Consider the following 26,924-nt stretch of genomic DNA (forward strand, 5'->3'; position numbering starts at 1 on the left):
CTACTGTGTTTTGTTTGTTGGTTGGTTGGTTTGCTACTATTAGTGAACACTGTGGTGCCTCTCTTTGAAATAACTTTCTTACTCTCTTCATCTAACTTTTACTCAAACAGTGCCTCTGACAAGCCTGTCTTGATTTTACCCCCGTACCCATTGCAGATTTTATGCCCCTTCTGAACTTTGTAGGACGTTGTGTGTGCCTCTGTGCTAGCACTTCTTGCACTGTATTGCAGCAGAGATGGGGGTGAAATCCTTTTTATCAGACTTGTCATCCGAGGCTCAGAATTGTGAGTGTGCATAGGGATGTAATAAAACATCATTAATGAACTGACCACTCAGTAATTTGGTCCCTACTCAGATAAGATACCTTTCCCCACTTACCCCTAGCATCCATTCTTGCTCGTAAGAGACTGTGGCTTTGCTAAACTCTTGTTTCTTTGTTTGAGCAGTGTGTCTGCCCATATAATAATAGCTAACGTTTGTTGATCATCAGGTACTTGAAAGTGTCTTATATGAATTAGCTCATTTAAACCTCATAATAATACTGTTAAGATTGTTGCAGTTTTATAGATGAGGGAAAGACAGGGCAGAGAGAAAGAAGTTAGGCAAATTTTCCATAATCATACAGTGTAAATACATTGGAAAATTGCCAATATGATAAAGATGCAAGGATTGTTGATGGTGAAAGTGATACTGAAGTGTTCCAATCAGAGGCATAGTCATTGTCTAACGTGGATCTGGCAGAGATTAGAAATCTATGGAAATTTGGTGAGGATGTTGAAAGAGACTGATTTGAATGTGAAAGATTAAGAAGAACACTTGAATACATTGACGCTGTCAAATATTTTGCAGAAAAGCATTTCTTTATGATTTAGCAAAAGTAAAATATGGAGTTAAGCATGTCATTTTTTCCCCTCCAGTTTTATTGATATGTGATTGGCATACTACTTTGTACTAGCTTAAGATATGTAATGTAATGATTTGATATGTCTACCATGAAATGATTATCACCGTAAATTTAGTGAACGTGGATCACCTCACAGTCACAGATTGTTTTTCTTTGGAATGAGAACTAATATCTTCTCGCTTAGCAGCTTTCGAGTATACAGTACGGAATTGTTAACTATAGTCACCATGCTGTACGTTATTATATCCCAGAACGTAATATCATTTTGTTATGTTACAACATTTAGTTAGAAAAATTTTGTCCTGGAGTACCTGGCTGGCTCAGTCGGAAGAGCATGTGACTCTTGATCTCGGGGTCATGACTTCAAGCCCCACAGTGGGTGAAAAGATTACTTTAAAAAAAAAAAAAAAGAAGGAAAAATTTTGCCTTAAAACTCATCAATCCTTGATGCTCTTTTGATTTGGTGAAGAATTTGCATAAAGCTATAATTACAGCCTAAATTTGGCAAATAAAGTAAAAAACGTCTTTATGACATTTGATTTAATAGATGAGAATTAAGCCTTTTTTCCCCTATTTAAAATTTTGTTTCCATCTTAAGGAGATCTTTTTTTAAATGTTTTGTTTTTGGTTTTGGTTTTTGAGAGAGGGCAAGTGGGGAAGGGGTGGCAAGAGAGGGGGACAGGGGATCCAAAGCGGGCTCCACATTGACCGGCTGACAGCAGTGAGCCTGAACATAGGAACGGCAAGATCATGACCTGGGTGGCTCAGTAGGTTAACCATCTGGTTCCGGCTCCGGTCATGATCTTGCGGTTCTTGAATTCAAGCCCTGCATCGGGCTCTGTGATGACATCTCAGAACCTGGAGCCTACTTAAGATTCTGTGTCTCCCTCACTCTCTGCCCCTTCTCTACTTGCTCTCTCTCTCTCTCTCTCTCAAAAATAAATATTTAAAAATTTTTGAAAAAAAAAAAAATGATCATGACCTGAGCCTAAGTTGGATGCTCAACCTACTGAGCTACCCAGGTGCCCCAAGGAGATCTTTTTTTAATACTAGTTATCTTTGAATAACTGGAACTTCTTAAAATTATTTATTCCATTATAATTGTCCAGCCGTCTCTTCTACTCACTTCTGAGCTTCTTGAGGGCAGGAACTATCTGTGACCCTTAAATTTAGTGTTGTTCCAGAGTTTAGGTCAGTGAGTGTTAAATTCAATAAAATTATGATTGTGAAGATCATGTAGGAACATCAGAAAACACTTTAAAAGCAAAGAGCAGAACAGAAAATTGGGTGCAGGTTGTGATTACTACCATGTAAAGTAATTCCAGCCCAGAGGCAGTACACTAAGATCATAATGGTAGTTTGCATAGATTATAGGTGTGTATAGTTTGGTTAGGATTATGCATGATATTTATCTAAAGCTCCAATTGTCGATTATATCTTGTTTCTTCTCTCTTAAAAAAAAAGCCTGTAGGATATAATTTTAAAAGCTCAATTCATGGAGCTTTTACTTTAAATTTTTTTTAAGTTTTATTTTTTTATTTTTATTTTAGAAAGAGCACGAGTGGGAGAGAGAGGCGAGGGGGGAGAGAGAGAGAGAGAGAGAGAGAGAGAGAGAGAAAGAGAAAGAAAGAAAGAAAGAGAACAAAAATCTTAAGCAGGCTTCATGCTCAGTGTAGAGCTGGATGCAGGGCTCAATCCCACAACGGAGCGTCAAGAGTCTGACGCTCAACCGACTGAGCCACCCAGGCACCCCAAGTTTTAGTTTCAGTTTAGGTTTTTGCTGACTATAAAAATAGCTTATACAAATTTTGGAGAACAGTTTATTTTAATCTTCCATTTCCAGCTTCCAAAAGGCACTCTGATATTTTGGCATATTTCCTTCTCTCTCTGTGCATGTTTTACAGACTGAAGATCATTTCTTCACACTAATTTTAACTGTGTGTGTTTTACTGAACGTTAATAAGTATTTATCCTTAATACTAAAAACTCTTCATTAATGTCACATGGCTGCATGGTGTTTTCCATGTGTGGGTTTTACTATAACTTATTTCCTCGTCCCCCCATTATTAGTACAGTGAATATTTTTGTATATAAATCTTTATTTCATATTTTCTTTGGTACACAAAACAGAAGTTACTTGGTCTTTAAGACTCTTGATGCATGGAGCCTTTTGAAGGCCAAACAAAAAAAAAATGTGTCATATTAGTCTGATTATTAGTGAACAGTTTTATTCAAGTATCACTTGACATTCAAATAGTAGAGTTACATATGGAAGAAAAATGATGTGTAGTGAGAGCATCTGTCTGGAATCTTATAGAGAAAATCTTGTACCGAGAAGGTTGGTGGACTCTAGTTCTCCTTCAGAGTCTATCTCTTCTCAGCATCTAGGATTCTCTGAGATTCCGTAACTTTCTTCATAAGACCTTGCAGCTTAATGTTGGCATCACTTTTGTAGATGCATGATTAAGAACTGTGAGGTAACTGTTGAGAGACTCTATTCAGGGAAATTCTTGATTTTGCTTATAGGTATGTATCTAAAATTTGTTCTGAGACACCTAAACTCATTCTTTAAATAGCTAGGGGAGGTGATACATCAGTTAAGTTTTGTCTTTTGTTTGTGAGAAACCTCCCTTTGTTAAGCACTGTGGATAATGCTGTTACATTTTGATTCTAGGTGATGAGACTGCTGTGTGGCAGGCCCTGACTTTGCTGGAAGAGGGATTAATCCACAGCCCTTCCAACGCTCAATTCAAATTGCTGCTTGTTCGAATCTACTGTGTACTGGGTGCATTTGAACCAGTGGTGGATCTGTACTCCAGCCTTGATGCTAAGCATATCCAGCATGACACCATTGGGTTGGTAGTATATACTCTGAATACCGAGCAGCCAGCTACACTACGGTGGGGTCCTTCTACATGGAACTTGGACTTTTAGAGTTTAGCAACAGAGTTGTTTCTGTTATTAAGCTTTTTAGATTAAGTAAACCCCCATTATATGGCCTATTGCAAAGCAGAAAGATTTTTATATCTTCCAGCATTTTGTGGTAATTTTAAAATTTGCACAATTTAGAAAAGGCAAGAAAGTTTTCCCCAGAGATAGCAAACAACTATATACTTTGAACACTTTTTCTTAGCACACGTTGTCTTGAAGTCTTGACTTCTGCTTTGCATTTGAGATTTACACATGTACTTCATTTGTTGACCTCAGAGATTCTTTTTCTTTAATGAAGGGGTTTTTTTGTAAAAAAAAATTTTTTTTACATTTATTCATTTTTGAGAGACAGGCAGAGTGCAAGCGAGGGTGGGGCAGAGAAAGAGAGACACAGAATCTGAAGCAGGCTCCAGGCTCTGAGCTGTCATATGGAGCCTGACGCGGGGCTTGAACTCACAAACCGTGAGAGCACAACCTGAGCCGAAGTCGGACGCCTAACCTACTGAGCCACCCAGGCGCCTGGTTTTTTTTTTGTGTGTTTGTTTGTTTTAATGTTTGTTTATTTTTGAGAGAAAGGGTAGACAGAGTGTAAATGGGGGAGAGGCAGAGAGAGAGGGAAACACAGAATCTGAAGCAGGCTCCAGGTTCTGAGCTATCAGCACAGAGCCTGATGCGGGGCTCGAACCCACGAACCATGAGATCATGACCTGAGCCGTAGTCGGACCCTTAACCGACCGAGCCACCCAGGTGTCCCTCGGTATTTTTTTTAATGTTTATTTTTGAGAGACAGAAACAGAGCATGAGTTGGGGAGTGGCAGAGAGCAAGGGAGACCCAGAATCCAAAGCAGTCTCTAGGCTCTGAGCTGCCTGCATAGAACACAACATGGGGCTCAAACTCATGGACTGTGAGATGTGACCTGAGCCGAAGTCAGACACTTAACCAATAGAGCCACCCAGGTGCCCCTACCTTAGAGCTTCTTTGAATGTGTATTTTGATTATTCTTTGTGATGAATCAAGGGTATATTTTCTTTATCCCTTGTGTCCCATTAATCATCTGAGTATAAGAAAGCATGGCATAGAACTTTAGGTCTCCCACAAAACTGAATTGACTTTGCTCTTTAAAAAAAATGTTTTTTGATTCCATGAATTAGATAATTTATGTGGCAGGATGTTTTAACTTTTCTGTGTGCCTAGCTATGTCTCTGCTATAGTAATTTGAAATACAATGTTTGATACTAGAAGTGGGTAAGTATAACATGGTTTTTTTTTTTTTTCTTTCCTTCTGACCTAGCTATCTTTTGACCCGATATGCCGAGTCCCTAGGTCAGTATGCTGCTGCATCCCAATCCTGTAACTTCGCGCTCAGGTTTTTCCACTCCAACCAGAAAGATGTAAGTGAAAAATACTTTTTAAAAATATGACCTTGCCCGCTGAATGCACACGATTCAGAGAACATCTTCCCTCGTGTGGTGGGTACACATGTTGAAGTGTGCCATGCATACTTGCCAGTGCCCTTAGGCCATAGCATACTCGCCATGGCTGTTAGGTAGAGGTAAAGAGTTCTTTGTGGTTGCTAGAATGGGTGTATTTAATAGAATCCATGCAAAGGTGCAATTAAAACTAGGTGTTAACAGACTACAAAGTGGTATTCTTCCTAGATTTGTCTTTTAATTTCTCTCTTTTTTTAACATTTATTCATTTATTTTGAGAGGGAGAGAGAGAGAATCCCAAGCAGACTCCGTGCTATCAGTGCAGCGCCCAACGTGGGGCCCGAACCCACGGACCTGTGAGATCGTGACCTGAGTTGAAATCAAGAGTCAGACACTCAGCCGACTGCACCACCCAGGGCGCCTGTCTTTTAATTCCTTTAAAAAAAAAAAAAATTATTTCATGTATTTATTTTATTTTACTTTTTATTTTTTTAAAAGACTGCATCCTTTTTTTAAAAAGAATTTTTAAAATATTTACTTGAGAAAGAAAGAAAAAGAGCACAAGTCGGGGAGGGGCAGAGAGAGAGGGGGACAGAGGATCTGAAGCAGACTCTGTGCTGACAGCAGAGAGCCTGATGCAGGGCTCTAACTCGTGAACCATGAGATCATGACCTGAGCCAATGTTGGATGCTTAACCTACTGAGCCACCCAGACGCCCCTTATTATTTTATTTTTTGAAGTTTATTTATTTATTTTGAGAGACAGAGCGAGCAGGGGAGGGACCGAGAGAGAGAATCCCAAGCAGGCTCTATGCTCAGCGTGGAGCCTGATGCGGGGCTTGATCTTTCAACCAGGAGATCATGACTTGAACTGAAATCAAGAGTTGTATGCTTAACTGACTGAGCCACCCAAGCACCCTGTCTATGAAATTTTTTCTAAGGGTGTAAGACCTAGCCCATAAAGAGTTCATAGCCTGGGATGCCATGGAAGATTCTGCAGTAGCAGCTGCTCTCTGTTACCTTTATTTGTTTCTAAAGTTTATAACCACTGTGCCCTTTGCCAGTAGCCAGTGCACTTGTATTTTCTTAGAATTATGAAATTGACCAATTGAAGGACATTTCAAGAAACTTTTGTCAATAGTATGTTTTTAAAAGTAGCAATAAGGTAGAGCTATGTGCCATAATGAAAGGATGGGATTTGCGCCATATTTTTCACTGCAAGCAGACTTGATCTCCACTTGTCAGTTAAGCAGAAGTTTTATATGGTTTCTAGTCAGTCAACCAGCTGCGCAAAACCACCCAGAACATAGGAGAAAGAAGGCACGTCTTGAGGATGGTCATTGCCTGCTTTGTTCTCATGTGCTTCTTAAGACTCATCATCTGGAATTTGGCCATGCCAGATATCTACCCATAGCTTTCTGTGTTCACGGTCTAAGAGCAACTAAGGAACTTGACCAGGAAGCCGGTTTTGGGGGTGGTTCTTGGCAAACAGTCATGAGGATTTTTTTAAATAAAAAACCCTTTCATAACTGTAACAGCTTTGGCTAATCTATCTTCCATTGAATTCTTTAGCTTTGTATTAAATAGAAGGCAGGGCAGAAGCATTTCTGAACAATGGAATATAGGTTTATTGTTGTCAGCTTGCAATAATTATGTCCTGACAAGCCTCAGGGCAAGGCCTAGAAGGCTGGTGTAGCAAGGGATGGTGAGCTGTGCATCATTTGGCTTTTAAGCTCTATTCCCCTCCCTCAAATGGCATTTTTCCACCACAGTGATTGGTGGTATCTTTGTTCAGACTTCATTTTGTGTCATAGCTCCTAATCAGGAAGAGAGGGAAGTGTAGGCATCAGCATCTGAACATGCTGCTTAGAAGGTGCTGGCCTGGCTTAGAGATCCGAGGGCATCTCTAGGACCTTGGGTTTCTAAAGTATCCTGGCACAAGTAGGCAGTTGAGTTATAAATCTCTGTTTGCACTGTGTATTGAAGTATCTGTGATTGCCCTTTCCCAGTTTTTAAGAAGTTGCATTAACTCAAAAAAAAATCAAAAGGGTTTCTTAAATCTCATTAATCTGGCTGTCATTCCTTATTTCTAAGGAAGATTGACTGATGATGCCTTTTCAAAGTTTTGTTCTCAAATAGCTCTGAGGTGGCAATTGGGGGTAAATAAGGGATTATTCCAAGCCTGGAGGCTGGTTTTACTCCAGTTTAATCATCCAGCATTCAAGAAGCACTATATGATTCATGATTTGGTCAATAATGTATGTTATTTTATACTAATGAAAATTAAGCTTTAGTTTCCCCCCCACAAATACTATATCTAAAGAGTTGTTTTGAAAAGAAAACAGCCACTCCAAAACAACAACTCAAGTTATTGTTATAGGAAGGGAGATATCCTTAGGAGTGATTTGAGAAGGGTATGTTGTTCTTAGTGACTTTTTTTTATCTTTGATGTTTTGCTGATGGTTGTGTGTGGCAGGAGTGACTAATTCATCTGAATATATGTGATGCTGAACCTGATCATTTTATTGATCTGGGACTAAGTAAGACTCTCTACTTGGAATTTATTTTTATTACTACTAAGAAGAAAGAACTTACTTAATCATACTAAAGTAGATAATCTTTGGGGGGTCCTAGAGGCAAAAGCAAAAACCAATACAGCAAGTAAAATGTACCCTCAACCTTAATGCCTAGCCTGAGTCCCAAAATAGGGAAATGGAGACTGTGGTATGGACTGTTTCCTATAGGACTTGGAGGGTAAGAAAGAGCATGATTGTAGTGTTGTGTTAAACCTAATAGTATTAGAAATATCTCTGGAAAGCTAAAGCTCTGTGTTCTGATTTTTATTCTTGGGAGTTTTTGAGATCCCCAGATGGTTTTTTCTTGGGTGACTGATGTGTTTCAATTCCCAGCTTGCTCTTGAAAGAACACATTTAATCCTTCAATGGAAAATCCAGCGTTCTGCTTTGTAAGGCTTTGTGCTATGAGGTTGAAAGTTAAATTGGGAAGGTCTATACAGGGATTTTCTTTCTGGAAAGGTCATCATTGTTGCTGTCATCTTACTTTGGAGTAGATTTTTACAATATGAGAATTAGAGTCAGATTTTCTTATCTCCAAAAGTTACTTACTTGTTTGTATTTAAAAATAATTTCCCTTGAAAAGTCTAACATAAGTATTCAAGAAGATGATTATTTAGGGTTTGATGTCCATCTATTTTGCTAATTTTTACAGTGACCAGGGTTCATTTCAGGAATCCATATGGGATATAACTAGCCTCATTGGTGCATAAATGAGTAGAAATAGGTACGGACAACATTCTCTGATAGTCAGAAGTTTTTCAAGTGCCTGTGGCTTCCAGTTTTGCCTGCAGTTCCAGTAGGGGTTGTTTTTTCCAATCCTAGAACTTCCCCAGGCTCGGTCTTATTGGAAGATGCCCAGGTCCTTTGCTAGCTCTGCAGCGATACTTTGCTGCAGCATTAAAGGAGGACTGTCTTAAAAACAGAAGCCAGAGAACTACAGTTACTTTCTCAGTTTGTTAAAAGGACTACGTTTCCTTTTTGTTGCCCCTTATTTTTCTTTTTTAAAAGCTATTATCTTTTTTTCAGTAGTGGTAGTCCATGGACCACTCATATTAAAACACCTCTGTGCTTCGTAAACTTGGGTTCTTTTCTTTAATCAGCATATTTTGGAACTGTAATTGATAAATTTGATTGGAGTCCCCAGAGTCATATTTTTATCCCCATTAACTGCCGGATCATATGTTCCCAAGCAGCTGGTTTTTTCAAGCTGTAAATTCCTATTGCAAGGGCTTCTGGTAAACCTTGCTTTCTCCTAGCCATGAGGCCTTTGGATAGGCATTTGTGTTTAGAGCATCCTGGCCTCTTCTTGATGGGGCATATCACTGTCCTTTAATCAAGCTAGAAGGTACACTTGAGCTTTTTTGGATAGTCCTTCTTTAAACCTGCAGGATCACAAGTAATCTTTTTAATTTTCTTGTGTCCGTCCGTCTTTAATTTCTCCAGATACTGCAGGCAAACAGCTCGCCGAGGTGTCCCATGGGGTTTAAAAGCCGCATCGAATGCAGTTGAATTAGCGCCCGTGGCGCAATCCCGCGGCCTGAAATGAACCCTGCGAGGCTGTGTATCAGAGGGTATGTTGTTGAACTATTGGCCTATTTTCCTACTGGGCAAATTATTCAGTCATAACGGAGATGGGGGCAGAGCTGACTGAGGCTGTGTTTAAAAAGACTGGCTTTTCTAGAAAGGATCTTTGGGGCAGATACCTGCTTTGAGCGTAACATTTTCCGTGGCCCAAAAGGGTGCCCTCCTGACTTGTGATCCTGATGGCATAGGCCCACACCCATGAAATGTTCTTTCCTGAGATTTTCTTCTGTTGTGCCAGAATTTCTGTTGAGAGTTCTTTTTCTTGCCTCTGTTCACAACATTTCATCTGTACATATGTATTAATTGAAAATTAAAGTGCACGTGGTGAGTGTTCCCTTCACTTACTTGTTCATGGAATTTTTCAGCATTGGTCTTACGTAGTTTGGATGGATAAGAAACCTGGTTCTTGCAGTCTTTCTGTCCTCATAATGGATTCTGATGAATTTTTATGGGTCCTTTTTTTGTTGTCTTCTATCCTGTTGTAATGCATATATGCCCTATGTTTGTGACATATAGTATTTAGAAATAAACAAAACCAGGGAGCAGCCTGTCTTTTCTGAAGGAGGGTGATTTTTATTTGGGTTGATTGTGGGTGGTTATATTATTCCCGGTGTTTTTGGAACTTTTGTATATAAAACACAGTTTATCTTAGATGCAGAAAAACATGGAGTAATATCCCTTCCACAATGGCACTAACCAAATTTTTGACTGACGTGGCAACCTCCAGTCCTATTGAATTGAAAGACATAACTGCTAAGAGAAAGTCTCTGGTGGTAGCAGCAGCTGGGTATTATTACAAGTAGTAGTAGTAAAGAACACATATGATTCTGGTATAGGAAAGAAGAAAAATAATGTTTTTAATAGCTGATATTCTACTTGGTGACCTTTAGAGATTAGATTTCATATCTTAATTTTAGTGTGAGTGTTTTGTTTTGCATGACAAGGTTTGCCTTCCTTTGCCTGATATGTGAGATATTTATACCGAGGTGATATCTTTCCTTCCCAGACCTCAGAATATATTATTCAAGCTTACAAATATGGTGCATTTGAGAAGATCCCAGAGTTTATCGCTTTTAGGAACAGGCTGAATAATTCTCTTCATTTTGCACAAGTCCGTACTGAACGGATGTTGTTAGACCTTCTACTTGAAGCAAATATGTAAGTATTGCATAAGAGCTAAAAAGGAACTAAGGGATTAGATCAGATCCTAAGAACCATTGGCTAATGGGTGATATTGGTAGACCTAAGATAAGGAAAAATGGAAAGAAAAAAAGAGAGTGAGAGAAATTTGGTAGGGACAGAGAAGAAAGGGGAAATAACTCACTGTGTGGCATGGGTAATGATCGGGTGCTGCCGGCACCATTTCATGTTCCGTACAGAAGCCAGCCAGGTGGTGGTCCTCACCCTAGTCCATGTAATTTTTAAAAAGTTCCCCTTCCCCTGTGAACATGAGATTTCAGGAATTAATGCTGATCCACTTTATTTTATTTGAGCTTCCAGACCCTTTCTCTTGCTGTGTAGCAGGCCAACATGATATAGGTGGGCTTGGTTCTATGTCACCTTCTGTGAGCTTTTACCTCTTAATAGTAAATCCTTCTACCTCCCTTCCTTCCTGTTTCTTTTCCTTTCTTTCTAGTAAAACAAAGTTGTGGCTAATATGTTTTCATGGCTGGTTTACTATTGAAATAATACATAAATAAATTTCTATATCACAGATCAACCAGTTTAGCAGAAAGTATAAAATCAATGAATCTTCGGCCAGAAGAAGATGACATTCCATGGGAAGCCTTGCGAGACAACAGAGACTTAAATGTTTTCTTCAGCTGGGATCCAAAAGATAGGTAACTGGAATTTAACCCCAAGCATTTATTTTTGCAGAATTAGGATGAATCTAACAGTTAAAAAAAAAAAAAACAAAAAAAAAAAACATCTTTTTTACACAAATATAATAACATGGTTATTATATGGATACGAAGATATAAGTAAGCCAAAGGAGGAAAATGAATCTCATTCCTATGTTGGATTATTGACTAATATAAAAATTAGATTTTCCTTCATAGCATACATAAAAACAGATTCCAGATGGATCAAAGGTCATGTGCTAAAACTCCTTAGAGAATCTATAAGAAAATATAAAAATATTTTTAAGTGGTTAGGGAAAGCCTTTCTTAGCATTACATCAAACCTGGAAACATAAAGGATTTGATCTCTGTAAATATTAGTCTTCTATATAGAAGTAAATTTGTTAACAAGTTCTAAAGGTATGTGGTAAATCGGTAAATTTCTTCATATATATTAATATCTTTCACATACAAGGAGAAATCTTTTTAAAGTTTGTTTTTCTTTAATTTTTTTTGAGAGTGTAAGCCAGGGAGAGGGAGAGAGGGAGTGAATCTTAAGCAGGCTCCATATTGAGTGTGGAGCCTGACCTGGGGCTTGACCCCATGACTCTGGGATCATGACCTGAGCTGAAATCAAGAGTCAGGTGCTCAGGTGCCCCTGTCCAATAGTTAAAGATTTTTTTTTTTTTTAATCACCGTACAGTGCATTTCATTGAACTTGTTAAGTCCAATTTGGGTTTTTTTAAAAATTAAATTTAATTTAATTTTATTATTTTTTTAAATTTACATCCAGATTAGTTAGCATGTAGTGTAACAGTGATTTCAGGAGTAGATTCTTTGGTGCTCCTAAAGATACTGAAGCTTCATGAATTTGCGTGGCATCCTTGTGCAGGGGCCGTGCTAATCTTCTCTGCATCGTACCAATTTCAGTATATGTGCTGCCGAAGCGAGCACAAGTCCAATTTGTTTTTTAGTTATCTTCTTATTGATTTATTAAGAGTTCTCCTGGGGCACCTGGGTGACTCCGTTGGTTGAGGGTCCTACTCTTGATTTTGGCTCCGGTCATGATCCCTGGGTCATGGGGTTGAGCCCCATGTTGGGCTCCACACTGAATATGGAGCCTGCTTGGGATTCTCTCTCCTCTCCCCTTGCACGCTCTCTCTTTCTAAAATTAAAATTAAAAAAAAACAAAAAACAACTATTGGACAAAAATAAAAAAGATTAATGCTTGTGGTCAGCAAGGTTGTAGGGAAAATGGTTGTTGTACATTGTCATGATGGTAAAACTTTATATATAATCTTCCTATAGGGAATTTTAGTGATCTGTATTAAGGTTGAAAATTCCAAATGTTCTGCAGGCTGCACAGATCCTGGGCTGAGCCTTTATTAAGCAGATCTAATATTTTTTGATGCCCATGGGCCAGTGGCCCTGGGCTGATCTGTAGCTCCCAGCAGTCCTCAGCCTTCTCCTCTGGCGCTGATGCATCTAGGGACTCCGGCTGTGAGCTAGGGGAAAGATATGGGTCTTAGCATTGGGGGATGCTGCCTGCTCCTGTGCTGAAGGCAAGAATTGTGAACCAGAATCCTGGCAGGAACTATTTTTCACCCTCCCTGGTGGCCACTTTGTTCTCCCATTTCTGATTCCCTGGCTCCACTCTACCCCAAATTAACCTTTTCTTTTGTTGTTTCTATATGACCTTTTTTATACTTGTTCAGGAAAAAAAAAAAAGATTGAAAATTCCATATCCCATTTAATTCAGCAGATCTACTTCTAGGAAAGTACAACCTAAGGAAGTAAGTGCAAAAGCATGCAGAGTTATGTATATGAGGTAGTTCTCTATACAGTTGACCCTTTAACAGTGCAGGGTTGGGGCACTGACCCCCTTACACAGTCAAAAATCCATGTGTTAACTTTTAACTCCCCAGAAACTTAACTACTAATAGCCTACTATTGACCGAAAGCCTTACCAATAACACAAACAATTGAGCAACACATATTTTGTATGTCATGTGTATCATATACTGTGTTTTTACAATAAAGTAAGCTAGAGAAAGAAAATATAAAGAAAATCATAAGGAGGAGAAAATACATTTACAGTAAAACGTATTTTTGCTAGGCTTCATAAGATTCCACTTTTGGTTGTCATCACAGCTAAGGTTTATTATAACAGAAGGATACATGACAGGATTAGCAAGGGAAAAAGACACAGAATCTGGAAAACTCCATGCACAGACTTCCAATGCTGTCTCTCTCCTGTGAGGAGACATATCAAGTGTGCTTCTTTCTTTAGCAGTGAAAAATGCAATGATGCATGTGCAGTGTTTCTGCTCAGAGAAGCCCATTTCAGATTTGGTGCCCAAGATTTTTACTAGCTGGTTATGTAGGCACCCTCTGTGTAGTACGTGCCAATATTCCAGACTCCCAGAAGGAAAGTAGGTGTTCACCATAGACCATATGGTTTGTGCAAACAGTTTAGGCACAGTGAGCCGCTCTTACCATTTAGGGAATGGTTGGAGTGCCAAGTTCCTAGATACCAGCTACAGGTCAGCCTTGTAAGTTGGCCCTTCTAAAGACAATAACCTCAGGCTTGTTGTGTGAATTCTTTTCTGCAGAAAAGAAAGAAAAAGATACAGTTTGCAAAATAGTATAAATATTGTGAACCCATCTTATTTAAAATGTGTTAAATTATATAAATATTTTTAGTTGCAGTTGTATACATAATATCTGTGTTGTAAGAGTCTGAAAGGATGCATACCAAGCTTTTTTTTTTTTTTTTTAATATTTTTATTTATTTTTGAGGGAGTGCAAGCAGGGAGGGGCAGAGAGAGGGGAGGGTGGAAAGGGGGGTGAACAGAGGATCTGAAGCCTGTTCTGTGCTGACAGCACAGAGCCTGATGCAGGGCTGGAACTCACAAACCATGAGATCATGACCTGAACCAAAGTCAGATGCTTAACTGACTGAACCACCCACGTGACCCATACCAAGTTTGTTAATATTGCAGGTGTTTGGTTATCAGGGCACATTTCCCTTTTATTTTTCAGTTTTCTGTCATTTGAATTTCAAATATGTGATACATATTTTGTTGTTATTAGAAGTCTCCCTTAAGGGGAAAAAATGACCTGTTAGGTAGGTTACCGCTCCCATTTTATCGATGCTGAAATGGAGACTTGGGTGATTTGGGTTTGTCTGAGATCATTCAGTTAGTAGACAAATGCTGGCAGCGTTCAAAGGCATTGTGATTGATGAATGTGAACTTTGAAAGATGGCAACACATTAACTAAAATGGATGGGTTGGGGATCTTTCTTTTTAAGGGATGTTTCTGAAGAACATAAGAAACTTTCCTTGGAGGAGGAGACCATGTGGTTAAGAATCCGTTCCTTAACATTGAGGCTGATCAGTGGACTTCCAAGTCTTAATCATCCTGTGGAGCCAAGGAACTCAGAAAAGACCACTGAAAATGGCGTGTCCTCCCGGATTGATATTTTTCGTTTACTCCTTCAACAGCTGGAGTTGGCTATGGAGACAGGAAAGCGATTTATTGAGAAAGAAATTCAGGTATCAACAGTATTTACCATCAAATCTACAATAATCTATGACTGTCTTTTTAATAAATAGGAATTTGGGTTGGGGGGATAGTAGAGAACAGTATTTTGTTCCAGTATTTATGACACTTGAATTGCAGAGGCTTCCTCACTATCCAAACTGGATAATGAGGAAAAACAAAATAGCTTCATTTGTGATGGTAAATTTGTAATAGCTATCAACAAATTAATGCAGAGCTTCTGTTTTCACTGTAATGACTTAGTGATTAGTTTGATGATAAGTGGTTTGCAACTTAATCACTGAGATAGACTTTAGTAGTTGTAGTCCCGTTTTCTTGTTTTATATAAATTTAGGTGGATTTAAAGGACATTACTTTCCCTCCCTTTTTTCCAGTATCCTTTCCTTGGTCCTGTACCCACCAGAATGGGTGGATTCTTCAGTTCTGGCTGTTCTCAGTGTCAGACCAGTTCTTTTTATCTTGTTAGTGATATTTATGAGCTGGACACCAGTGGTTTAGGTAAGTATACATTTTTGCGAGTATTTACTAGGTCTTTGCCATTGAAAACCTAGTAAATGTAACAAAATATTTATAACCTCACATCTTTAGACAGATTGGGAGGAGGTAGAATCTATTCTGGAAATATCTGGTTTAATATCCAACAAGGTACATTCATAGGTAACAGAGTAATGTTTTAGAAATTTAAGTCCTTTTCCTCTTTCAAATCACTTGTTAGGTCCAGAAGTTGAAGAAATCCTTAATTTGTTGAAATATTGTTGGATTTCAGATTGAATTCTTTACTAAGCTTTGTGGAGAAAAGTTTTTTCCTTAACCCAGTGAGAATCACACATATTCCATAGATTCCCCCCTCCCCACCCCCCACCCCCCCGGCCAATTATAAATTTTGTAGATTCTGTCTATAAGTATTTGAGAGTATTTGAAGCACATAGATTTTAATTCTTCCTAGACAATTTGAGGTATTGCTCTTGATAGATAATTAATGCCTTTCTTCTATTTTTCCTTTTCTTCATCTTTTTCTTTGTCTCTCAGTAATAGAATTTGAGGCCTATGAGTCTTAAGAGAAAAGAAAATGTCCTTGCCCATGAGTCGCTTAAAGGTGTTGATCTTGCTTTTTTCTTCCTAGCAAAATGAATTGAAAGTTTTTCTTTTTCTTTTTTTTTTCTTTTCTGTTTAGAGGATACAGTGGAGATCCAGGAGCGAGTAGAGAATAGTCTTAAGACTTTACTAGAACAATTAAAAGGTAAGCATTCTGATTGTGGATTTCCATGTTTTATCATGTTGTCTGACACTCATTTTTTAGTAGAAACTTGCAAGAGTTGCAAATAATAACTTGAAAATAATAATGCATACTTATGGTATTTTGAAAGACTTGTTTTTAATTTTAAAAGGTTTCGACTATAAAAGTAATAGATAACCTATTATGAAACAGTACACAAGTGGTCTTTCTCCCTTTCCCAGCCTCATTTCCCCAGAGAAGTAAGTACTGTTACTTACAAGGTAAGTAACACTTTGGAGTTGATACTCCTAGCTAGATGCCCCCTAAACAGTCATCCATGTTTATGTGGAAATACATACTAGTGATTTTTATTTAACATATGAAAAGGTATAATACATGCTTTTCTGATTTTAATTTTCTGTTGTCTTGGACACTTAACCATGTCAGTTGCATATAATATTCCACAGTATTATATCAGTGTACTAAGTTTGAGTTATTTATAACTATTTTTTTTTTAATGTTTATTTATTTTGAGAGAGAGAGCATGACCCAGGGAGGGGCAGGAAGAGAGGGAAAGAATCCCAAGCAGGCTCCACACTCAGTGTGGAGCCCGATGCGGGGCTTGATCTCACAACCATGAGATCATGACCTGAGTCCAAATCGAGTTGGATGCTTAACTGACGGAGCCACCCTGGCGCCCCATATAACTGTATTTATAACAGTGCTGAAATGAACATCTTGGGACATAAATGTTTGGGTACTTACTTGAGTATTTCTTTGGGATTAAATTCCTAGAAATGGAATTGTTGGTGAAAAGGATACATATATGCAATTAAAAACATTTTTTTTAATTTTTAATTTTTATTTTTTCAATATATGAAATTTATTGTCAAAATGGTTTCCATACAACACTGAGCGCTCATCCCAAAAGGTGCCCTCCTCAATACCCATCACCCACCCTCCCCTCCCTCCCACCCCCCATCAACCCTCAGTTTGTTCTCAGTTGTTTTTTTTTTAATTTTTTTTTTTCAACGTTTATTTATTTTTGGGACAGAGAGAGACAGAGCATGAACGGGCGAGGGGCAGAGAGAGAGGGAGACACAGAATCGGAAACAGGCTCCAGGCTCTGAGCCATCAGCCCAGAGCCCGACGCGGGGCTCGAACTCCCGGACCGCGAGATCGTGACCTGGCTGAAGTCGGACGCTTAACCGACTGCGCCACCCAGGCGCCCCTGTTCTCAGTTTTTAAGAGTCTCTTATGCTTTGGCTCTCTCCCACTCTAACCTCTTTTTTTTTTTTTTCCTTCCCCTCCCCCATGGGTTTTTGTTAAGTTTCTCAGGATCCACATAAGAGTGAAAACATATGGTATCTGTCTTTCTCTGTATGGCTTATTTCACTTAGCATCACACTCTCCAGTTCCATCCAGGTTGCTACAAAGGGCCATATTTCATTCTTTCTCATTGCCACGTAGTACTCCATTGTGCATTTAAACCACAGTTTCTTTATCCATTCATCAGTTGATAGACATTTAGGCTCTTTCCATAATTTGGCTATTGTTGAGAGTGCTGCTATAAACATTGGGGTACAAGTGCCCCTATGCATCAGTACTCCTGTGTCCCTTGGGTCAATTCCTAGCAGTGCTACTGCTGGGTTCATAGGGTAGGTCTATTTTTAATTTTTTGAGGAACCTCCACACTGTTTTCCAGAGCAGCTGTACCAATTTGCATTCCCACCAACAGTGCAAGAGGGTTCCCGTTTCTCTATATCCTCTCCAGCATCTATAGTCTCCTGATTTGGAGACTGGCGTGACTGGCGTGAGGTGATATCTGCATGTGGTTTTGATTTGTATTTCCCTGATGAGGAGCGACGTTGAGCATCTTTTCATGTGCCTGTTGGCCATCTGGATGTCTTCTTTAGAGAAGTGTCTATTCATGTTTTCTGCCCATTTCTTCACTGGATTTGTTTTTCGGGTGTGGAGTTTGGTGAGCTCTTTATAGATTTTTGGATACTAGCCCCTTGTCCGATATGTCATTTGCAAATATCTTTTCCCATTCCGTTGGTTGCCTTTTAGTTTTGTTGGTTGTTTCCTTTGCTGTGCAGAAGCCTTTTATCTTCATGAGGTCCCAGTAGTTCACTTTTGCTTTTAATTCCCTTGCCTTTGGGGATGTGTCAAGTAAGAAATGGCTACGGCTGAGGTCAGAGAGGTCTTTTCCTGCTTTTTCCTCTAGGGTTTTGATGGTTTCCTTTCTCACATTCAGGTCCTTTATCCATTTTGAGTTTATTTTTGTGAATAGTGTGAGCAAGTGGTCTAGTTTCAGCCTTCTGCATGTTGCTGTCCAGTTCTCCCAGCACCATTTGTTAAAGAGACTGTCTTTTTAGCATTGGATATTCTTTCCGGCTTTGTCAAAGATTAGTTGGCCATACGTTTGTGGGTCTAGTTCTGGGGTTTCTATTCTATTCCATTGGTCTATGTGTCTGTTTTTGTGCCAATACCATACTGTCTTGATGATTATAGTTTTGTAGTAGAGGCTAAAGTCTGGGATTGTGATGCCTCCTGCTTTGGTCTTTTTCAAAATTACTTTGGCTATTCGGGGCCTTTTGTGGTTCCATATGAATTTTAGGATTGCTTGTTCTAGCTTCGAGAAGAATGCTGGTGCAATTTTGATTGGGATTGCATTGAATGTGTAGATAGCTTTGGATAGTATTGACATTTTAACAATATTTATTCTTCCAATCCATGAGCACGGAATGTTTTTCCATTTCTTTGTCTTCTTCAATTTCCTTCATAAGCTTTCTATCGTTTTCGGCATACAGATCTTTTACATCTTTGGTTAGATTTATCCCTAGGTATTTTATGCTTCTTGGTGCAATTGTGAATGGGATCAATTTCTTTATTTGTCTTTCTGTTGCTTCATTAGTAGTGTATAAGAATGCAACTGATTTCTGTACATTGATTTTGTATCCTGCAACTTTGCTAAATTCACGTATCAGTTCTAGCAGACTTTTGGTGGAGTCTATCTGATTTTCCATGTATAATACCATGTCATCTGCAAAAAGTGAAAGCTTAACTTCATCTTTGCCAATTTTGATGCCTTTGATTTCCTTTTGTTGTCTGATTGCTGATGCTAGCAGTTCCAACACTATGTTAAACAACAGCGGTGAGAGTGGACATCCCTGTCGTGTTCCTGATCTCAGGGAAAAAGCTTTCAGTTTTTCCCCATTGAGGATGATGTTAGCTGTGGGCTTTTCATAAATGGCTTTTATGATGTTTAAGTATGTTCCTTCTATCCTGACTTTCTCAAGGGTTTTTATTAAGAAAGGGTGCTGGATTTTGTCAAAGGCCTTTTCTGCATCGATTGCCAGGATCATATGGTTCTTATCTTTTCTTTTATTAATGTGATGTATCACGTTGATTGATTTGCGAATGTTGAACCAGCCCTGCATCCCAGGAATGAATCCCACTTGATCATGGTGAATAATTCTTTTTATATGCTGTTGAATTCGATTTGCTAGTATCTTATTGAGAATTTTTGCATCCATATTCATCAGGGATATTGGCCTGTAGTTCTCTTTTTTACTGGGTCTCTGTCTGGTTTAGGAATCAAAGTAATACTGGCTTCATAGAATGAGTCTGGAAGTTTTCCTTCCCTTTCTATTTTTTTGGAATAGCTTGAGAAGGATAGGTATTATCTCTGTTTTAAACGTCTGGTAGAACTCCCCTGGGAAGCCATCTGGTCCTGGACTCTTATTTGTTGGGAGATTTTTGATAACCAATTCAATTTCCTTGCTGGTTATGGGTCTGTTCAAGCTTTCTATTTCCTCCTGATTAAGTTTTGGAAGTGTGTGGGTGTTGAGGAATTTGTCCATTTCTTCCAGGTTGTCCAGTTTGTTGGCATATAATTTTTCATAGTATTCCCTGATAATTGCTTGTATTTCTGAGGGATTGGTTGTAATAATTCCATTTTCATTTATGATTTTATCTATTTGGGTCATCTTCCTTTTCTTTTTGAGAAGCCTGGCTAGAGGTTTATCAATTTTGTTTTTTTTTTGTTTTTGTTTTTGTTTTTGTTTTTTTTTCAAAAAACCAACTCTTGGTTTCATTGATCTGCTCTACAGTTTTTTTAGATTCTATATTGTTTATTTCTGCTCTGATCTTTATTATTTCTCTTCTGGGTTTAGGCTGTCTTTGCTGTTCTGGTTCTGTTTCCTTTAGGTGTGCTGTTAGATTTTATATTTGGGATTTTTCTTGTTTCTTGAGATAGGCCTGGATTGCAATGTATTTCCCTCTCAGGACTGCCTTCGCTGCATCCCAGAGCATTTGGATTGTTGTATTTTCATTTTCGTTTGTTTCCATATATTTTTTAATTTCTTCTCTAATTACCTGGTTGACCCATTCATTCTTTAGTAGAGTGTTTTTTAACCTCCATGCTTTTGGAGGTTTTCCAGACTTTTTCCTGTGGTTGATTTCAAGCTTCATAGCATTGTGGTCTGAAAGTATGCATGGTATGATCTCAATTCTTGTATACTTATGAAGGGCTGTTTTGTGACCCTGTATGTAATCTGTCTTGGAGAATGTTCCATGTGCACTCGAGAAGAAAGTATATTCTGTTGCTTTGGGATGCAGAGTTCTAAATATATCTGTCAAGTCCATCTGATCCAATGTATCATTCAGGGCCCTTGTTTCTTTATTGACCGTTTGTCTAGATGGTCTATCCATTTCTGTAAATAGAATGTTAAAGTCCCCTGCGATTACCACATTCTTATCAATAAGGTTGCTTATGTTTGTGAGCAATTGTTTTATATATTTGGTGGCTCTTGTATTCGGCGCATAGACATTTATAATTGTTAGCTCTTCCTGATGGATGGACCCTGTAATTATTATATAATACCCTTCTTCATCTCTTATTACAGCCTTTAATTTAAAGTCTAGTTTGTCTGATATAAGTTTGGCTACTCCAGCTTTCTTTTGACTTCCAGTAGCATGATAAATAGTTCTCCATCCCCTCACTTTCATCTGAAGGTGTCCTCAGGTCTAAAATGAGTCTCTTGTAGACAGCAAATAGATGGGTCTTGTTTTTTTATCCATTCTGATACCCTATGTCTTTTGGTTGGCGCATTTAGTCCATTTACATTCAGTGTTATTATAGAAAGATATGGGTTTAGAGTCATTGTGATGTCTGTAGGTTTCATGCTTGTAGCAATGTCTCTGGTACTTTGTCTCACAGGATCCCCCTTAGGATCTCTTGTAGGGCTGGTTTAGTGGTGACGAATTCCTTCAGTTTTTGTTTGTTTGGGAACACCTTTATCTCTCCTTTTATTCTAAATGACAGATTTGCTAGCTAAAGGATTCTCAGCTGCATATTTTTTCTGTTCATCACATTGAAGATTTTCTGCCATTCCTTTCTGGCCTGCCAAGTTTCAGTAGAGAGATCCGTCACGACGAGTCTTATAGGTCTTCCTTTATATGTTAGAGCATGTTTATCCCTTTCAGATAGCTGCTTTCAGAATTTTCTCTTTATCCTTGTATTTTGCCAGTTTCACTATGATATGTCGTGCAGAAGATTGATTCAAGTTTCCTCTGAAGGGAGTTCTCTCTGCCTCTTGGATTTCAAAGCCTTTTTCCTTCCCCAGATCAGGGAAATTGTCAGCTATTATTTCTTCAAGTACACCTTCAGCACCTTTCCTTCTCTCTTCCTCCTCTGGAATACCAATTATGCATAGATTATTTTTCTTTTTCTTTTTTTTTTTTTAATTTTTTTAACATTTATTTATTTTTGAGACAGAGAGAGAATATGAACAGGGGAGGGGCAGAGAGAGACGGAGACGCAGAATCTGAAATGGGCTCCAGGCTCTGAGCTGTCAGCACAGAGCCCGATGTGGGGCTTGAACTCACAGACCGTGAGATCATGACCTGAGCTGAAGTCGGACGCTTAACCGACTGAGCCACCCAGGCGCCCGATTATTTTTCTTTAGTGCATCACTTAGTTCTCTAATTTTCCCCTCATACTCCTGGATTTTTTTATGTCTCTTTTTCTCAGCTTCCTCTTTTTCCATAATTTTACCTTCTAGTTCCCCTATTCTCTCCTCTGCCTCTTCAATCCGAGCCGTGGTTGTCTCCATTTTATTTTGCAGCCCATTTATAGCATTTTTTAGCTCCTCCTGGCTGTTCCTTAGTCCCTTGTTCTCTGTAGCAATAGATTCTCTGCTGTCCTCTATACTGTTTTCAAGCCCAGCGATTAATTTTATGACTATTATTCTAAATTCACTTTCTGTTACATTGTTTAAATCCTTTTTGATCAGTTCGTTAGCTGTTGTTATTTCCTGGAGATTCTTTTGAGGGGAATTCTTCCGTTTCGTCATTTTGGATAGTCCCTGGAGTGGTGCGGGACTGCAGAGCACTTCCCCTGTGCTGTCTTGAATAACTTGGGTTGGTGGGTGGGGCCGCAGTCAGACCTGATGTCTGCTCCCAGCCCACCGCTGGGGCCACAGTCAGACTGGTGTGTACCTTCTCTTCCCCTCTCCTAGGGGCGGGATTTACCGTGGGGTGATGTGGCCCGTCTGGGCTACTTGCACACTGCCAGGCTTGTGGTGCTGGGGATCTGGCGTATTAGCTGGGGTGGATCGGCAAGGTGCATGGGGGCGGGAGGGGCAGGCTCAGCTTGCTTATCCTTTGGTGATCCGCTTTGGGAGGTGCCCTGCGGCACTGGGAGGGAGTCAGACCCGCTGCCGCTGGAGGGGTGGATCCACAGGAGCACAGCGTTGGGTGTTTGTGGGGTGCAAGCAAGTTCCCTGACAGGAACCGGTTCCCTTTGGGATTTTGGCTGGGTGATGGGCGAGGGAGATGGCGCTGGCAAGCGCCTTTGTTCCCCGCCAAGCTGAGCTCTGTCGTCCGGGGCTCAACAACTCTCCCTCCTGTTGTCCTCCAGCCCTCCCGCTCTCCGAGCAGAGCTGTTAACTTATAACCTCCCAGATGTTAAGTCCCGCTCGCTCGCTGTGAGAACACACTCCGTCCGGCCCCTCCGCTTTTGCCAGCCAGACTCGGGGCCTCTGCTTGGTTGGCGGGCTGCCCCTCCGCCCCGGCTCCCTCCCGCCAGTCCACGTAGTGCGCACTGCCTGCTGCCCTTCCTACCCTCTTCCGTGGTCCTTTCATATGCGCTTGGCTCCAGAGAATCCGTTCTGCTAGTCTTCTGGCGGTTTTCTGGGTTATTTAGGCAGGTGTGGGTGGAATCTGAGTGATCCACAGGATGCGGTGAGCCCAGCGTCCTCCTATGCCACCATCTTCTCCCCCTTTACTTTTTTTTAAAAACAAAAACAGGAATCTCTTTTTGTTGTTAGTTTATTTTGAGAGAGAGGAGTGCATGTGCACAAGCGAGGGGAGGGGCAGAGAGAGAGGGAGAAAGAATCCCAAGCAGTTTCCCATGCTTTGAGTGTGAAGCCCGCCATGGGGCTGGAACCCATGAACTGTGAGATGATGACCTGAGCCGAAACCAGAAGTTGGAAGCTCAGTGGGACTGAGCCAGCAAGGTGCCCCATGTATATATATATGTATTTTAAATCTGAGGGTCTTTCTTTTCAAGAACCTAAGTGGTCTTTTATTTTATTGCCCAAATGCAGAATGATAATTAAAAGATCAAGATCCTGAGAATAAAATGTAGTATTTACTATGAAGGTGAATTTCTACCATGCACTTTGGTCTTTTGGTCCATAATGGCACACATTCTTCTATATCATTCACTTGGAGTCTTAATTTTATTGTGACAACGGTCTGTTTGTGGAAAGGCTAGCTGGTGTTTAGACTCTAGAACATATAGTTTATAAGGCCACTTTTTATATTTTGAAGACAACAGAGCAGTAGTTACATGGCTTTTTAAAGAGCTTAAAATAGGGGCGCTTTGCTGGCTCAGTTGGTAGAACATGCAACTCTTGATCTTGCGGTTGTGAGTTTGAGCCCCACCTTGGATATAGAGATTACTTAAAAATAAAATCATAAAAAAAAAAAAAAGCTTAAAATAGATATTCTTTGTTGTTTGGTTCACGTGGGGGAGAAAAGCTTCTGGATTAAGCTTTTATATTTACTATATTTGCTTATTCTTTCTTAGAGTGTATATAGTGTTTCTAAAAAATAGCATTGAAACAAAAGCTATATAAAACAATAAAATATTTTTGTTTTCAGATGTCTTCAGTAAATGTAAAGGTGACCTCTTAGAAGTTAAAGATGGTAACTTGAAAACGCATCCTGCTCTTTTAGAGAATCTAGTCTTCTTTGTTGAGGTAAGTTTTGTTCCCTTCCAGAAAAACTTGATTTTCCTTAGAGTGAAGGATTAATTTTTAAAAAATGAACAGGTAAATAGGCACCTTATACCTGTAATTTAATATCTCGCCCCCACCTTTTGTTAACTGAAAAGCAGTTTAAATCATTTTTTTGAATGTGCTCCTTCCACGCATACCAGGAAGGTTTTGTTGATAATGAATAAAACTTGTAATTTGCTTTACCAATGTTTAAAAATTCCTCAGGTTCACTCCAAATCTGTCTGTTCTCTGTTCATTTTCTTTTTTGACTTAACTATTACGTACTTTAATTCCACTAGCTTTTTAAATTTGTTGCTATTACCAATTACTAAAATTCTGCATTGTGAAGGAGAATCTGGGCGCTGATTTAGCAACTCTTTTTTAACCAGAGAGAAGAGAAGGATTACAAACACGTATAATCCATTATCTTATTTTTGTCACGTTTATTTTCCTCCTCCTAGTCTGTTCTGGTAACTGGCACAGTGTAAGCATATAAGCCTCTGAACAAATCAGTAATAACTGCATGTATATGTACATGCACACTCTGTAGCAGAGAAGAAGCATAGGTGTAAACACCTAAGTTACGACAAAGAAGAAATGTACTGACCAACTAGGGAGATTTCTGTTTATATTTAAGTTTAAGATTTGCAGGTGAGGTAATACCTTAATCGGGGAAGTGGGTGAGGAGAGGCATATTGTAAAGAACCTTTGGCTTCCATGCCTAGGAATTTGGACCTTTCACTTGAGTGAAAAAGATGTTAATAAATTGCTACAAATTTAAAAGGAAGCTGGATAGAGTAGAGGATGGGTTTAGAGCTGGGAGAGCTAGAAGGAAGGCTAAAGATTGAAGCAATCATAGTATTCTGAGCAGTATTCAGATGAAGGTCTTCTGGGTCTGTGTGGTGATTGTAGAAATGAATCTGATCACTCTAATCTGTACTGAGCTAGAGGAGACCTTGAAGGGATTTGCACAGCACCGTTGGCAAGGATTATTTAATCCATAACTTTGAACTGTTATTGATGAATTTGCGGTTTTTCCTCTTTCAGACTATTTCTATTATCCTTTGGGTGTCCAGTTACTGTGAGAGTGTCTTGCGACCATACAAATTAAATCTACAGAAAAAGAAAAAGAAGAAAAAAGAAACCAGCATCATCATGGTAATAACAGAAAACACAATAACTTGGCTGCATGCAGCTTTTAATTTTCACTGTTTTCCTGCATATTGAAGGAGACCTTAGGATCCTGTGTACATTCATTTTCTGTCAAGCTTTTTTTTCTTTTTCTAAATTACACACCTACAGAAAAGCTTAAAGACCAGCATGATAACACTCAGATATCCTTACTTGACACTTGTTAACACCACGCCCAAAATATTTTCTGATTTTAATTATGATTTCTTTCTTGGCTTAGTTATAACTTAGAAATGTCTTAATTTCCACATTTGCCACATCTCCTTTATCTTTCTCTCATTCTATCATCTGTCCCAACCTCTTGTTTGTTGAACCGTTTCAAAGAAAAGTACAGACTGTGATACAGTCTCCTACAGAATCACAGTACTGAAGAAATTTTATACCTAAGACATTTAATACTGATGCAATCCTGTTATAATGTCTGTATTCAGATTTCCCCACTTACCCAATTGTGTTCTTTATTATAGTGCTTTTCAAAATACTGGGATCCTGTTAAGTATCTGACATGGCTTTTAGTTACCATGTCTTTTTACCCTCCTTTCACCTTCCTTAGTCTTTTGTTTATCTTTATTGTTCAACGGTCTAGCTCAGTTTTTGGTAGAATGTCTTACAATCTGAATTTGGCTTATTGTTTCCTTGGGTTTAGGTTAAATATAGATGCTATTTCCTTTTTAGCAAATTAAGTCAGGGGGCACTCATGTTAAGTCCCATTATTGGTGATCTCAGATGAAATTATTTGATAAAGGAAGTGTCTATGGATTTCTTCATTGTAAAGGTGCCTTTCCCACCCTGTGATTAATAAGTCATCCATGGGACAATACTTTGAGATCGTGAATATCCTATTACCTGCCAGCCTTTCATCCGCTGGTGTTAACATCTGTTAAGTCTAACTTGCATAATCATTTATTAAAGTTATGGTTCCACACTGGTGATTTTTAAAAATTCTGTCAATCCTTTTATCATGTATTGGTTGGCATTTTTGGTAGAGCTGTCCCACACCCATTCATATATATATTTGTATGTATATTTTTAAGTATCACTATCTATTTGAATATCATTCTTTTTTGTTTGCTTTTTAAATATTTATTTTGAGGGAGAGAGAGAAAGAGAGCGAGAGAGCGTGAGCATGCGTGGGAGCACACAGAAGCGGGGAGGGGGAGAGAGAATTCTAGTCCAATGATGGGCTCGATCCTATGAACCATGAGATCATGATCTGAGCTGAAGTCGAGTCAGATGTTCAACGGACTGAGCCACCCAGGCACCCCTTGAGTATCATCCTTTAAAAAAATTTTTTTTTAATGTTTTTCTTTGAGAGAGAGAGAGACAGAGAATGAGTATGAGAATGAGTGGGGGAGAGGCAGAGAGAAAGGGGGACACAAAATCAGAAGCAGGCTCCAGG

General features: G+C 39.1%; 1 protein-coding gene and 1 non-coding gene across 2 annotated transcripts in view; one reads left to right on the forward strand and one right to left on the reverse strand.

Moving 5' to 3' along the window:
* NAA25 (N-alpha-acetyltransferase 25, NatB auxiliary subunit) overlaps positions 1-26,924 on the forward strand; it is an 82,160-nt gene that overhangs the window by 45,293 nt on the left and 9,943 nt on the right. The window contains exons 14-22 of the mRNA XM_040443847.1: positions 3,579-3,759; positions 5,128-5,227; positions 10,432-10,583; positions 11,141-11,266; positions 14,580-14,823; positions 15,205-15,328; positions 16,005-16,070; positions 24,219-24,316; positions 25,382-25,492. Of these exons, the coding sequence (XP_040299781.1) occupies positions 3,579-3,759; positions 5,128-5,227; positions 10,432-10,583; positions 11,141-11,266; positions 14,580-14,823; positions 15,205-15,328; positions 16,005-16,070; positions 24,219-24,316; positions 25,382-25,492 (1,202 nt within the window). The remainder of the gene's footprint in view (positions 1-3,578; positions 3,760-5,127; positions 5,228-10,431; positions 10,584-11,140; positions 11,267-14,579; positions 14,824-15,204; positions 15,329-16,004; positions 16,071-24,218; positions 24,317-25,381; positions 25,493-26,924) is intronic.
* Positions 12,114-12,220, reverse strand: LOC121010489 (U6 spliceosomal RNA). Its single transcript, XR_005781200.1, has one exon. It is a non-coding gene; the product is annotated as a U6 spliceosomal RNA (small nuclear RNA).

The sequence above is a fragment of the Herpailurus yagouaroundi genome, unplaced genomic scaffold, assembly GCF_014898765.1.
Source record: "Herpailurus yagouaroundi ecotype Mexico unplaced genomic scaffold, PumYag 191, whole genome shotgun sequence".
Taxonomy (NCBI): domain Eukaryota; kingdom Metazoa; phylum Chordata; class Mammalia; order Carnivora; family Felidae; genus Herpailurus; species Herpailurus yagouaroundi.